Source organism: Ptychodera flava, chromosome 5 (assembly GCF_041260155.1).
Source record: "Ptychodera flava strain L36383 chromosome 5, AS_Pfla_20210202, whole genome shotgun sequence".
NCBI lineage: Eukaryota > Metazoa > Hemichordata > Enteropneusta > Ptychoderidae > Ptychodera > Ptychodera flava.
The window spans coordinates 43,018,607-43,031,857 of NC_091932.1; the positions used below are offsets into that span (position 1 = coordinate 43,018,607).

The 13,251-nt window shown below is 34.0% G+C and overlaps 1 protein-coding gene across 1 annotated transcript in view; it reads right to left on the bottom strand.

The window, feature by feature from the left end:
• Positions 1–12,995, bottom strand: part of LOC139134046 (mitochondrial enolase superfamily member 1-like) — a 90,724-nt gene extending 77,729 nt beyond the window's left edge. The window contains exon 1 of the mRNA XM_070700910.1: positions 12,914–12,995. Coding sequence (XP_070557011.1) covers positions 12,914–12,979 — 66 coding nt within the window. The 5' untranslated portion in view covers positions 12,980–12,995. The remainder of the gene's footprint in view (positions 1–12,913) is intronic.
• Between the last annotated feature and the right edge of the window lie 256 nt (positions 12,996–13,251).

Genomic DNA, 13,251 nt, shown 5'->3' on the forward strand with positions numbered 1-13,251 from the left:
TAATATTTAAGGTCAAATGTCATCGAGGTCACATGACGTTTTGTCAAAAAATTCTAATGCTAAGCTATCCCTATATACCAAAAATCAGACCTCTAGCTCTATTGGCTAGCTCAGAATTAGATATGTGCATAATTAATGAGATACAGGATTTGATGTCGTAAGGTCTCCCATCATACCAATATGAACCGTGTAGCATTTGTGGTTACTGAGGTATGGACATATACGTATATTCAAGGTCAAAGGTCATCGAGGTCACATGACATTTTGTCAAAAAATTGTAATGCTAAGCTATCCCTATATACCAAAAATCGGACCTGTAGCTCTATTGGCTCGCTCAGAATTAGATATGCGCATAATTAATGAGGTACAAGATGTGATATCATAAGGTCTCCCATCATACCTAATATGAAGAGTGTAGCATTTGTGGTTCCTTACTTAGGGACATTTACTCACATTTAAGGTCAAAGGTCATCGAGGTCACATGACATTTTGTCAAAAAAATTCTAATGCTAAGTTATCCCTACATACCAAAAATCAGACCTCTAGCTCTATTAATTGGCTCAAAATTAGATATGCGCATGTTTAATGAGGTACAAGATGTGGTGTCATAAGGTCTCCCACCATACCAAATATGAATGATGCAGCACTTGTGGTTACTTAGTTATGGACAAATACTCATATTAAGGTCAAAGGTCATCGAGGTCACATGACGTTTTGTCAAAAAAATTCTAATGCTAAGCTATCCCTACATACCAAAAATCAGACCTCTAGCTCTATTGGCTAGCTCAGAATTAGATATGCGCATAATTAATGAGGTACAGGATGTGGTGTCATAAGGTCTCCCATCATACCAAATATGAAGAGTGTAGCACTTGTGGTTACTGAGTTATGGACATATATGTATATTTGAGGTCAAAGGTCATCGAGGTCACATGACATTTTGTCAAAAAATTGTATTGCTAACTTATCCCTATATTCCAAAAGTCAGACCTCTAGGTCTATTGGCTGCCTCAGAATTAGATATGCGCATAATTAATGAGGTACAGGATGTGATGTCATAAGGTCTCCCATCATACCAAATATGAAGCGTGTAGCAATTGTGGTTACTGAGTTATGGACATATACGTATATTCAAGGTCAAAGGTCATCAAGGTCACACGACATTTTGTCAAAAAAATTGTAATGCTAAGTTATCCCTATATACCAAAAATCAGACCTCTAGCTCCATTGGCTGGCTCGGAATTAGATATGCGCATAATTAATGAGGTACAGGATGTGGTGTCATAAGGTCTCCCATCATACCAAATATGAAGCGTGTAGCACTTGTCGTTACTAAGTTATGGACATATACGTATATTCAAAGTCAAAGGTCATTGAGGTCACACGACATTTTGTCAAAAAAATTGTATTGCTAAGTTATCCATATATACCAAAAATAGAGATATACATATGCAAAAAGATGGGAGGCTATGGTAGTATTTGTGAAATCAAGGTCAAAAGTAGTCGAGGTGATATGAAATTTTGTTAAAAGAATTAAAAGAGATATACAATAGAGATATACATATGCAAAAAGATGGGAGGCTATGGTAGTATTTGTGAAATCAAGGTCAAAAGTAGTCGAGGTAATATGACATTTTGTTAAAACAATTAAAAGAGATATACAATAGAGATATACATATGCAAAAAGATGGGAGGCTATGGTAGTATTTGTGAAATCAAGGTCAAAAGTAGTCGAGGTGATATGACATTTTGTTAAAAGAATTCAATATCATAGTTATCTCTTTATACCAAAAATCAGACCTCCAGCTCTATCACCTTAGCCTAAAATTAGATATGTGCATAATTAATGAGGTCTGTCATGTGACATATTGACAATTGATTTCTATCCCATAGTACTCCCTGTGTACCAAAATTCGGATCTCTATCCCTATCGGTTAGCCTAGAATTAGATATGTGCATAATTAATGAGGTCTGGTCACGTGACATTTTGAAGATAGATTTCTATGCCATAGTAGTCCCTGTGTACCAAAATTCGGATCTCTAGCCCTATTGGTTAGCCAAGAATTAGATATGCGCATAATTAATGAGGTCTGGTCACGTGACATATTTGTAATAGATTTCCATCCCATAGTAGTCCCTGTGTACCAAAATTTGGATCTCTAGCCCTATTGGTTAGCCTAGAATTAGATATGCGCATAATTAATGAGGTCTGGTCACGTGACATATTTGCAATAGATTTCTATCCCATAGTAGTCCCTGTGTACCAAAATTCGGATCTCTAGCCCTATTGGTTAGCCTAGAATTAGATATGCGCATAATTAATGAGGTCTGGTCACGTGACATATTTGCAATAGATTTCTAGCCCATAGTAGTACCTGTGTACCAAAATTTGGATCTCTAGCCCTATTGGTTAGCCTAGAATTAGATATGCGCATAATAAATGAGGTCTGGTCACGTGACATATTTACAATTGATTTCTAGCCCATAGTAGTACCTGTGTACCAAAATTTGGATCTCTAGCCCTATTGGTTAGCCTAGAATTAGATATGCGCATAATAAATGAGGTCTAGTCACGTGACATATTTGCAGTAGATTTCTATCCCATAGTAGTCCCTGTGTACCAAAATTTGGATCTCTAGCCCTATTGGTTAGCCTAGAATTAGATATGCGCATAATTAATGAGGTCAAGGTCACGTGACCTGACCCAAAATATTTCGGTGAACATTAACAGCCAATGATCGTCTATGTCGAAAAAGAACCAGACTCCTAGCTCTATTGGCTAGCCTATAATGGGCATTTGTAAATCTATAGGGGAGGTCAAAGGTCACTGAAAAATATGAAAAATAATACTTTAAAAATCTTCTTCTCAAAATCGGCAAGACCTGTTACCTTGATATTTGGCATGAAGGAGCAAGGCTATAAGGTCTAAAAAGTGACTGGAGCAGAATTTTGATTTACCACCTTTTATGCAAATGAAGTCAATTTTAAAGTTTATTTTCAAAATGGCCGCCAGGTCATGTGACCTATTGTTATGGTCATGTGACCAAAAAATTACTTTTGCTTAGTTGTACCTGTGTACCAAATATGAAGTCTCTAGGTGCAACGGTGTTCGCATGGTAGTTGCAGAAGCTCGTCGGAAGAAGAAGAATAATAATAATAATAAAAAACAGAACGATTACAATAGGGTTTCGCACCCATGGTGTCAGAACGATTACAATAGGGTTTCGCACCCATGGTGTCGAAACCCTAATAAAAAACAGAACGATTACAATAGGGTTTCGCACCCATGGTGTCGAAACCCTAATAATAATAAAAAACATAACGATTACAATAGGGTTTCGCACCCATGGTGTCGAAACCCTAATAATAATAATAATAAAAAACGGAACGATTACTAGAGGGTTTCGCACCCATGGTGTCGAAACCCTAAATATTTCAATTAGAGTGACAACATGAATGACATTTTTTTTTTAAGAATAAATTTAAAGGTTGAGTGTTTCAATAATAGAAGTGTGTAGGCACACACTGTACTGCACTGTACATGTATTGCAAAAGCTTTGGTAGCCTGTTCATGCCTACATGTATTTTTTCTCAGCTACCAGCAACTACAGTATTGCCTGTTCTTTTAAATGACCATGCACAAGGACGCTCTTTCTACAATTGCTCCTCTACAGTTACATAATCTTGGATGAACCAAACCAGACAAGGTACAGCATGAAGGGTTTCGTTGGTGCAAAAGTACTATAGGCTGCCCTGCAACCATGTTTTGTTATTGTTACTTGACAAATTAAAACATTATGTAGCTACCAGAGAGGTGTCTCCTGCCCTTTTATGCAAAAGGTAATGAGTAATTTCAAAACAGTATGTGACAAACTTTAAATTATTAAAACATAGGGCCAATGTCCCTGAAGCCCTGATGTGGACAGTATAGAGGATGTACATGGCATAATACCAGATATATACTGAGAGGTCCTTTGGCAATACAGTGTATTTTTATAGCTGAAGATTGTTTCAGTACATCTCATATGTATGGTATGACCCCTATATGTACACAGATATTTATCTTTAGCCAGCATAGAAAACTGCTATCAATACCTATAGTGTCTTTGCCATCCATCTTTCACACAAGGTGGACAATTATCAGGCAGTTTGGTAAAAATGCTATCAGATGAGTAACTTTTGAGAAAGACAGTTTTTGACCAAAAAATGGTAAAAATTGACCCAAAATACGAAACTGAAGATTTCATCATAATAGGATAACCCCTAAGTACCTGTATACCAAATATCATAGCTATTAAATAAGCAGTTTTTGAGAAACAAATTTTTTGACCAAGAATGGCAAAAATTGCCCCAATTGGATTATGGATTGGTATGATTGCGATTATTTGACCACAACCACAAACTACTGAAATCAGAATTTCACTAAAACAATGACAATGAAGCAGTAAAATTTAAAACAGATATATTTTATATTTTTTTAATAAATCTGACATTTGTTTTGTCAAGAAAATCTGATGAGTCTTATTGGACAATAGGCTTTAATATTGCAAAGGAATTTAATTATTAGTTTTAGGCCAACCTAATTGTTACAAAGATTTAAACTATCGGACTTTCATTATAATAATAAGTAAAATATCTAAAGTTCTTTTTAAATGTCACTGAAAAGAATGAGCTCAATCAAAATATGCCATCAATGATGATGAAACTCCTCCTGTGACAAAACATTTTTTAACCATCTGAAGTAAGACCAGGCCAACTGCAGCTTTGTCACTATCGTTCTAATAATCCTTGCTACTAGTAAATAATGACACACCAATGCAGGGAAGTCAGTCTTCTACTGAAATTAGAATATGCATCCTCTTGTAAACGAAAGTACTTGACAGTTATAAAAGTGAAATAGTATCTAAACCATCATATCTCCATGCAGAACAAGTGTATAAATTATCAAAATTAAGCATTCCTAAATGAAGAAGTGAAAGAAGTAGTGAAATTGCTGAATCATAAAACAATGAATTCCTCATCTGTGTTAAGTATAAAAACCTCTAGAGATGCAACGCCTGTAGTTCTTTCGCCACTCTTGGTATGTCATGCAACATCAATAGTTTGCATCAGAATCAGTGTCCAGAAGAGCGTCTAGCTGGCAACCCTGACAACCACATCAAAACTCAGTGACTTCTCGACCAACAATTCTAACTACAATGGCTTCTCTATGCTTGACAGTTGTCCTGCTGGTACAGTGTTTCCAGATGGCTACACAGAAGTCCATATGTAAGGTATATGAACAGACTCATCTTGATTGCTCTGGCAGGGAGTTTGAACATATTCCAGACAACTTTCCATCATTTGCGACTCATCTGAATTTGTCACGGAATAAAATCGATGACATTGGTTCTGTTCCTTCAGAGGTCTGAGTCAATTGCTACAACTAAATCTATCACGCAACGAGATCTCTTTAATCCATGGCAAACCTTTCACCATGATTCCTAGTTTAGAAGTGCTGGATTTGCGGAAAAACTACATACAATGTATTCCAGAAAAACTATTTCTGATCTGAAGTACCTTAGGACTCTAATACTGTCAGAAAATAACTTAAATAAGTTCTACCCAACATCTTTCCTTGGACTTGGACTTTTAAGTGAATTGTACCTGGACAAAATCAAATTTCGACATTACCGAATGGAATATTCCAAGATTTAACAAAGTTGACGGTGATTAACTTGGATTGGAACAATTTACGTTGCTTTCCACAAAAAGCATTGTATCAACTCATTAAAATTAGTGAAATTACACTGCCTTGGAAATGCTTCCATGACAATTGCACAAGGATGGACCTGGGACACTTTACTGAACTGCAGAAGCTTGTGCTCACAGGATGCAGGTATGAACTGTCAAAGCATTTTAAGTCTAGAGAAGATACAATTGCAGGATATAATCATACTATGTACTGGATTGTATCACAGATGTTGACTTTTCAAGGGCATACTGAGAATAACATTGCAGTTCAAACCATAGCTGATATACTAAAAGATCTTAAACAATCAAAAATCAAATCACTGCAACTTGAGGCTTTGGCAGACAATGAGCAGATCACAAATACCACCTTTGAAGGGCTTAAAGAGTCAAACCTTGAAAAACTTTATATTTGCTGTGGTTTATCGGTACCGGTACTCCTTCCTGGCATATTTCTCTGGCTGCAACATTTAACAACACTCACTATAACAAAAAGCCAGCTTGAGTCCATTCGCTGTGGAGCTTTTCAGGCTTGGAGAGTTTGATAACATTAGTGCTGACATCAAATGATTTATCGAACATCACAGAGGTGTCTAGAAGTATTTCTGACCTTCACCAGCTGCTACATTTACATCTCAACTCCAACAAATTCTCTGGAGATATCCCTCCACACATCTTTGCATCAGTGCCCTCCCTCTCAGAACTAGATCTCTCAGACAACGATTTTATATCCATCAATCCTGACAGTTTTACTTCCCTTCCAAATCTAACAACTCTAGCACTGTCTAACAATCATATTCAATATTTGCCTGAGGCTGTATTTTCCTCGCTCATGTCACTCAATGCACTCTACCTGAAGGGAAATGACCTTCCGTTTTCCAATTTCAATTAAAAGGTCTTACACAACTTAAACAACTATCAGTAGGTTGTTTATCAAAATCAATTTCTGAGTACCTGACAGATGTTCCATCACTTGAGTACTTCAAAATTTCCTGTACTCAACAAAAACTGATTGACGTAAACTTTTATGCATTACTAAGACTTAATCTGTCCAAGCTTGAGACAATTGATATTAAGGGAGCTAAGATATATACTACAACATCACTAGAGGACCTATTTGCAAATGAGGAATATGATGAATGTATTGATTTGAATGAGGACTGTCTTCGCAAAAAGGGATTCCCCATACCTTTGAAAAATATTAAAACTCTAAAAATTAGAGGGCTGTACTTTGAAATTACCAAATAAACAAGCACTGACAGCTCTTTGAAGCTCTTTCCAAACCTTCAAGAGCTTTCTCTCACCGCCTTAGATACACTTCCATCCATTGATGTACTTCCAGATACACTAACAAATCTGCATTCCTTGAATATTAGTTTCAACAAAATAACAAAGATTGACACCAATGTGCTGAAGTCACTACCTAATCTGAAGACTTTGACAGTCTATCAAAATCCCTTCTCTTGCTCAAAATGTGAAGCGAAAGATTTTGTTCAGTGGCATAAAAATGACAAAATCGTATTTTTGTCAGAAGTTCCTAAATGTGCCACACCTGAGGAGATGGATGGTGTTTCCTTACTGACATTAGAATATGGACTGGAATGTAACTTGATTTTCATCATCTCTGTTCCAACCATATGCTTTGCAATTGTTGTATCTGTGACCACAGTCATGGGCATTCGATTCCAATGGCACATACGCTACTTATTTTTCATGTTGAAAGTACTACGTGGTGGCTATCAAATTCAAGTTAACAATGACGAAGACCTAACAGATAAAAAATATGATGCCTTTGTGGTCTACAATGAGCACGACGGAGAGTGGGTCATGCAGGAATTGATTCCTAACTTAGAAAATACTGATCAACAGAACTTTAAATTGTGTATCCATGAACGTGACTTTATGCCAGGTGATGATATATTTGAAAACATTCTGAACAGTATTGAGAACAGCAACAAAACACTGCTCATACTCTCTCCTCACTTCGCACAAAGTGAGTGGTGCTACTTTGAAATGAGGATGGCACAAACCCAAATATTTGAAGAGAAAAAGGATGTCATATTGATGGTGATGTTGCAGGATATTCCAGATGATAAGATGCCACGAGTGTTGCGGAGAATACTCATGTCAAAGAAGTACCTGGAATGGCCTGAAAATGACTTGGGGAGGAGGATGTTTTGGCAGAAATTGAGAATTGCATTGAAGTCAGAGAGTAGAGTCAACAGAATTGCACAAGTGTGAATGCAAGTATTCTATCTGACACAGGTATATTCTAACATCCTTATAAAAGTTTGGTAAACGATTAACAGTAGATCAAAGTTAAGAAAAACACCTGTAGCTCTTGTACATTATTCAGTAAGATGGAAACTCTTTAGTTGTTGAGGGATCTTTGAATGAAAAATCTAGTCATTGCTGTGCATGACTCATCAGTATCCAATGTCATTATCCAAGATGTTACAGTATGTTGACAAATATTGAGGACGGCATCAGTGATATAATACTCCCCTTCAATTTTCTATGGATGTGTAAGACACATTCAGACTGATGTATTTGGGCTCATACTGAAGTTGACAAATATTCAGGAAAACTACATTAATGATACAATACTCCCATTCAATTACAGTTTCTGTAGATGTCATATGATATATTTAGACTAATATATTTGGACTCTACAAAGGTGACAAAAAAGATGAGAAAAATTGCATCAATGAAACAATGTTACCATTCAGTTAAATTTTCTATAGATGTGTATGATATATTCAGATTGATGTATTTTGGCAAACATTGAGGAAAACACTGTATCGATGACACAATACTCCCATTTGATTATATTTTCTACAGATGTGTATGATATATTCAGACTGATACATTTTTACTCCTTAAGTTGGACAAATATTCAAAAAATATTGAATTAATGACACAATACTCCAATTTGATTATATTTTCTACAGATGTGTATGATATATTCAGACTGATACATTTTTACTCCTTAAGTTGGACAAATATTCAAGAAAATATTGCATTAATGACACAATACTCCATTTGATTATATTTTCTACAGATGTGTATGATATATTCAGACTGATATATTTTTTACTCATACTTAAGCCAACAAATTTTGCAGGAATCTGCCTTAATGATACAATGCTCATAAGAGATTATATTTTCTGTAGACTTTTATGATTCATTCAGACTGATATATTTGGACTCATCCTTAAGTTGACAAATATTGAGGAAAATACTGCAGTAATGATACAAATTACAATGATCACATTTAAGTATAGACATGTATGATATATTCAGCTGATATATTTTTACTCCTTAAGGTGGTTGGAAAGGCTAGAGCGTCAGTTATAAACTTCAACAAAACTATTAAAATATAAAAGAAGTCAACATTCTCTGTGGAATAAAAAAAACTAGACATTTGGGCACAAAGGCATTGCAGAGTTACAGCCTGTTAAAACTTCTGAAAAACTGACCAAATAAGAAGAAGTTGGGGAGTCCTTAGTGTATTAACTATGGCAGAGGTCCCCTAGCTTTTAATAAAATGTTTGAAAAGGGAAAGTCATTATTTGCTGTTTTTCAGGAAAGTTTGACAAGGCGGTGCTGGCATTCAGAGTGAGTGACTGCTATTGTAAATGCATTTTTAGATTCTTTGAGTGTCAAAGAGGTGTCAAAAGTGAGATTAACCAAAAAAACTGCTCTATGACTTCAAAAGAGGGGTGCAAATATGGCTTGTTTTCAACATTTTCGACAGAATAATAGTTTTCCTACATAATTTGTATACCAATTTAATCCAACTTTGAAATGAGATATGGACATGGAATTTTTACAGCCTATTAACAAGGTTACAGATAAGATTTGTACGGCACAATTTTCCTGTATTTGAAGTACTTTTTGAAAAATCACATTTTGAAATTTGAAAGAATTTTTAATAATTTTTTAATATATAAACCCATGTAAAATCATAAAAACAAATTTTATTTACAAATCCTGCCGTACAAATCTTACAATAAATAGTGTCAACATATTTATAACTAATTTGGAATATTAATACTATCCAATTATTATTAAAGTCAAATATGTAAAAAAATATGAAAATTAAATTTTAATATTTACTGGTGTCATATTTCAAAATCATGGCTGCAAATATACAATTTTTATATTCTTTAGAGAAAATATTAACTAAGGGGGTTATACTGAAAATTTGAACTCAATATCTTGATTCTAACACTTGAAATTTGACATTAACTCTGAGAAAAGAATTGGTGCAAAATAGCCTTTCCAACCACCTTAAGTTGGACAAATATTCAAGAAAATATTGCATTAATGACACAATACTCAATTTGATTATATTTTCTACAGATGTGTATGATATATTCAGACTGATATATTTTTTACTCATACTTAAGCCAACAAACTTTGCAGAAATCTGCCTTAATGATACAATGCTCATATGAGATTATATTTTCTGTAGACTTTTATGATTCATTCAGACTGATATATTTGGACTCATCCTTAAGTTGACAAATATTGAGGAAAATACTGCAGTAATGATACAAATTACAATGATCACATTTAAGTATAGACATGTATGATATATTCAGACTGATATATTTTTACTCCTAAAGTTGGACAAATATTCAAGAAAATATTGCATTAATGACACAATACTCTCATTTGATATTTTCCATAGATGTGTATGATATATTTAGATTAATGCATCTGGTCACATGTGTAAGTTGACAAATATTGAGGAAATACTGCATCAATGATACAACAACCCCATTTGGTTGTATTTTCTACAGATCTTTATGATATATTCAGACTGCTATATTTGGATTCCTACTTAAGTTGACAAATATTGAGGAAAATACTGAATCAATGATATAATACTCCTATTAAATTTTCTATAGATGTGTCTGATAATTCTACTGATGTATTTGGATTCATACTTAAGTTGACAGATATTGAGGAAATCTTCCTTAATGACACAATGCTAACATTTGATTATATTTTCTGTAGACTTTTATGATACATTCAGACTCACACCGGTATATTTGGACTCATCCTAAGTTGACAAATATTGAGGAAAATACTGCAGTAATGATACAATGATCACATTTAAGAATATTCCTAAAGATCTTTATGATAAATTCAGACTGATACATTTGGACTCCAAAAGTCAACAAATATTGAGGCAAATACTGCATTAATGACATAATACTCCCATTCTATTTTCTATAGATGTGTATGATATATTCCAAGTGATGTATTCAGACTCATACTTAAGTTGACAAATATTGAGGACACCTGACTTAATGATCCCATTCGATTATATTTTCTATGGATGTGTATGATATATTCAGATTGATGTATTTGGACAATAGATCTTAATGATATCTTTAGACTGATATATTTGACTAATGATTTTGGACGCTTCATTAAGTTGATAAATATTGAAGAAAATACTGAATTCTTGATACATTACTCCAATTTTCTGTCCTATACATGTGTATGATATATTCAGCCTAATGTATACATTGGACTCATACTAAAGTTAATAAATGTTAAGGAAAATACTGCATCAGTGATACAATATTCCCATTCGATTGTTTTCTACAGAATGTGTATGATAAATATTCAGACATATATAAATTTAGACTCATTGTTAAGTAGACATGTATTGAGGAAAATACTAATGATAACATACTCACATTCGATTACATTTTCTATAGATATAAGTATGATATATTCAGACTGACGTAGTTGGACTCATAACTTAAGTGGACAATATTGAGGAAAATATTGCATCAATGGTACAAAGAACCAATTCGATTATCTTTTTCTATAGACATGTGTGTAATATATTTGGATTGATTATATATTGCACTTTTACTGATTCCTTTCCATGCTGGAATTTATTTTGATCACTGTCATACAGACTTTCCATAGTGCTCATGAATTTGTAATTTTACATTACTTTGAATCTTTTCACTCTTGTATTGGACTTTATCATTGAATTTCACCACACTCATAATTCTCCGTTATGAATAACACATATTTAGTCTATCTGAGAGTAACAATGTAGAAAGTAGATAATCAAGTCTTTTTTCACATAGCAAGAGAGGTTATTACACCCAACATGATGTTTTCATAAATAATAAGGCATATAACATGTAATTTTTAGGATTGTTTTCATACGTTGCTGTGAAGATCAAACTCTTTTGTTTTCTATCCCTGAATATGGATAATAAAGATGGCACATTGGAAACTATTTCACTATGAACTTGTTTTTTTTATACAATAAGCTTGTTAATCTATCTAAAGCACATTTGTTAAAAAATATTAGAAAAGTTTGGTTCTTTCATAATTTGTTTTTCATTACTATCCCCTGATTCAGTTTTCCAAAGTTGTGACATATGTTGACACATCAGTATTAATCATTTGAATTACTAAATTGTCAACATCAGCATTTTCTGATACATCTTTAGAAGTTCCATTAAGAGTAATGTCATCAGTATTGTTAAGCTAAGAGCAACATGAACAAAGTACCATAGCTCTGCTGTGATTTTTCACAAAACATGAACATAAAACCTATTGGATTCAATCTCATCGGGTGTACAAAAATTTGGAATAATTTCACATTGACAATTTTGGTTACAAGATTCCATGGATAATTTATAGCATGATACAGATATATATAATTTTTTTTTGGAGGAGACAGTTTATGACACTGCTTTCCATTTTGACAACCAACTATACATGTATTTAACCAACCACATTTTAAGAAAAATCACAAGCAGTATCAGAGCAGGTGTTTTTGCCCAAAACATAAAATATTCTTCCATGGAACGGACCTGATAATTTACTGACATATGTGAATTGACTCAATGTTTTGGAATTGGTGTTAAGTAACTGGGAGTCTGAAAACAGTAAATATTATATCTGCTTGAAATATATGTTTGTTATACCGGTATAATCAAATCATAATGCTGAGTCTGTGTATGACAGTTTTACCAACATCCTTGAAATGCATGGCTCTGTCAATGGCTACAACAACAAAATATCATTGGACTTGTAATTTGCTTGCAAAATCCACAAAATATTTTCCAAGAATTGTTAGTAGTTGCTCAGGAAATAATGGCGTTGGAGGTCTGAAAAGTATACCAATGAAATTTACCTTGTTCTCAAGCTTTCCCCAAAGATCCCACAATGCATTGACAACTGCGGCAGTTGATAGGTGCATGACACCCTTTTCAGGTCCGAGCTAAAACAGAAGAGAACATTTGATGTAATTTATATATTTTTAGACATATTTTAAGAAAGGTAGGTGACAGAGAGAAAAAAGGGCCATTAAAAGTTTTAAACTGTAACATTAAAGAAACAACAGTTACTCTCCACATGAAAAGACATATCCGTTGAGCTGCACTTGTTTCAGATATGACCCATCGACAGCAGGCATTTGTGAAAATGCATGCATGCATGTGTGTGTGTGTGTGTGTGTGTGTGTATATAAAT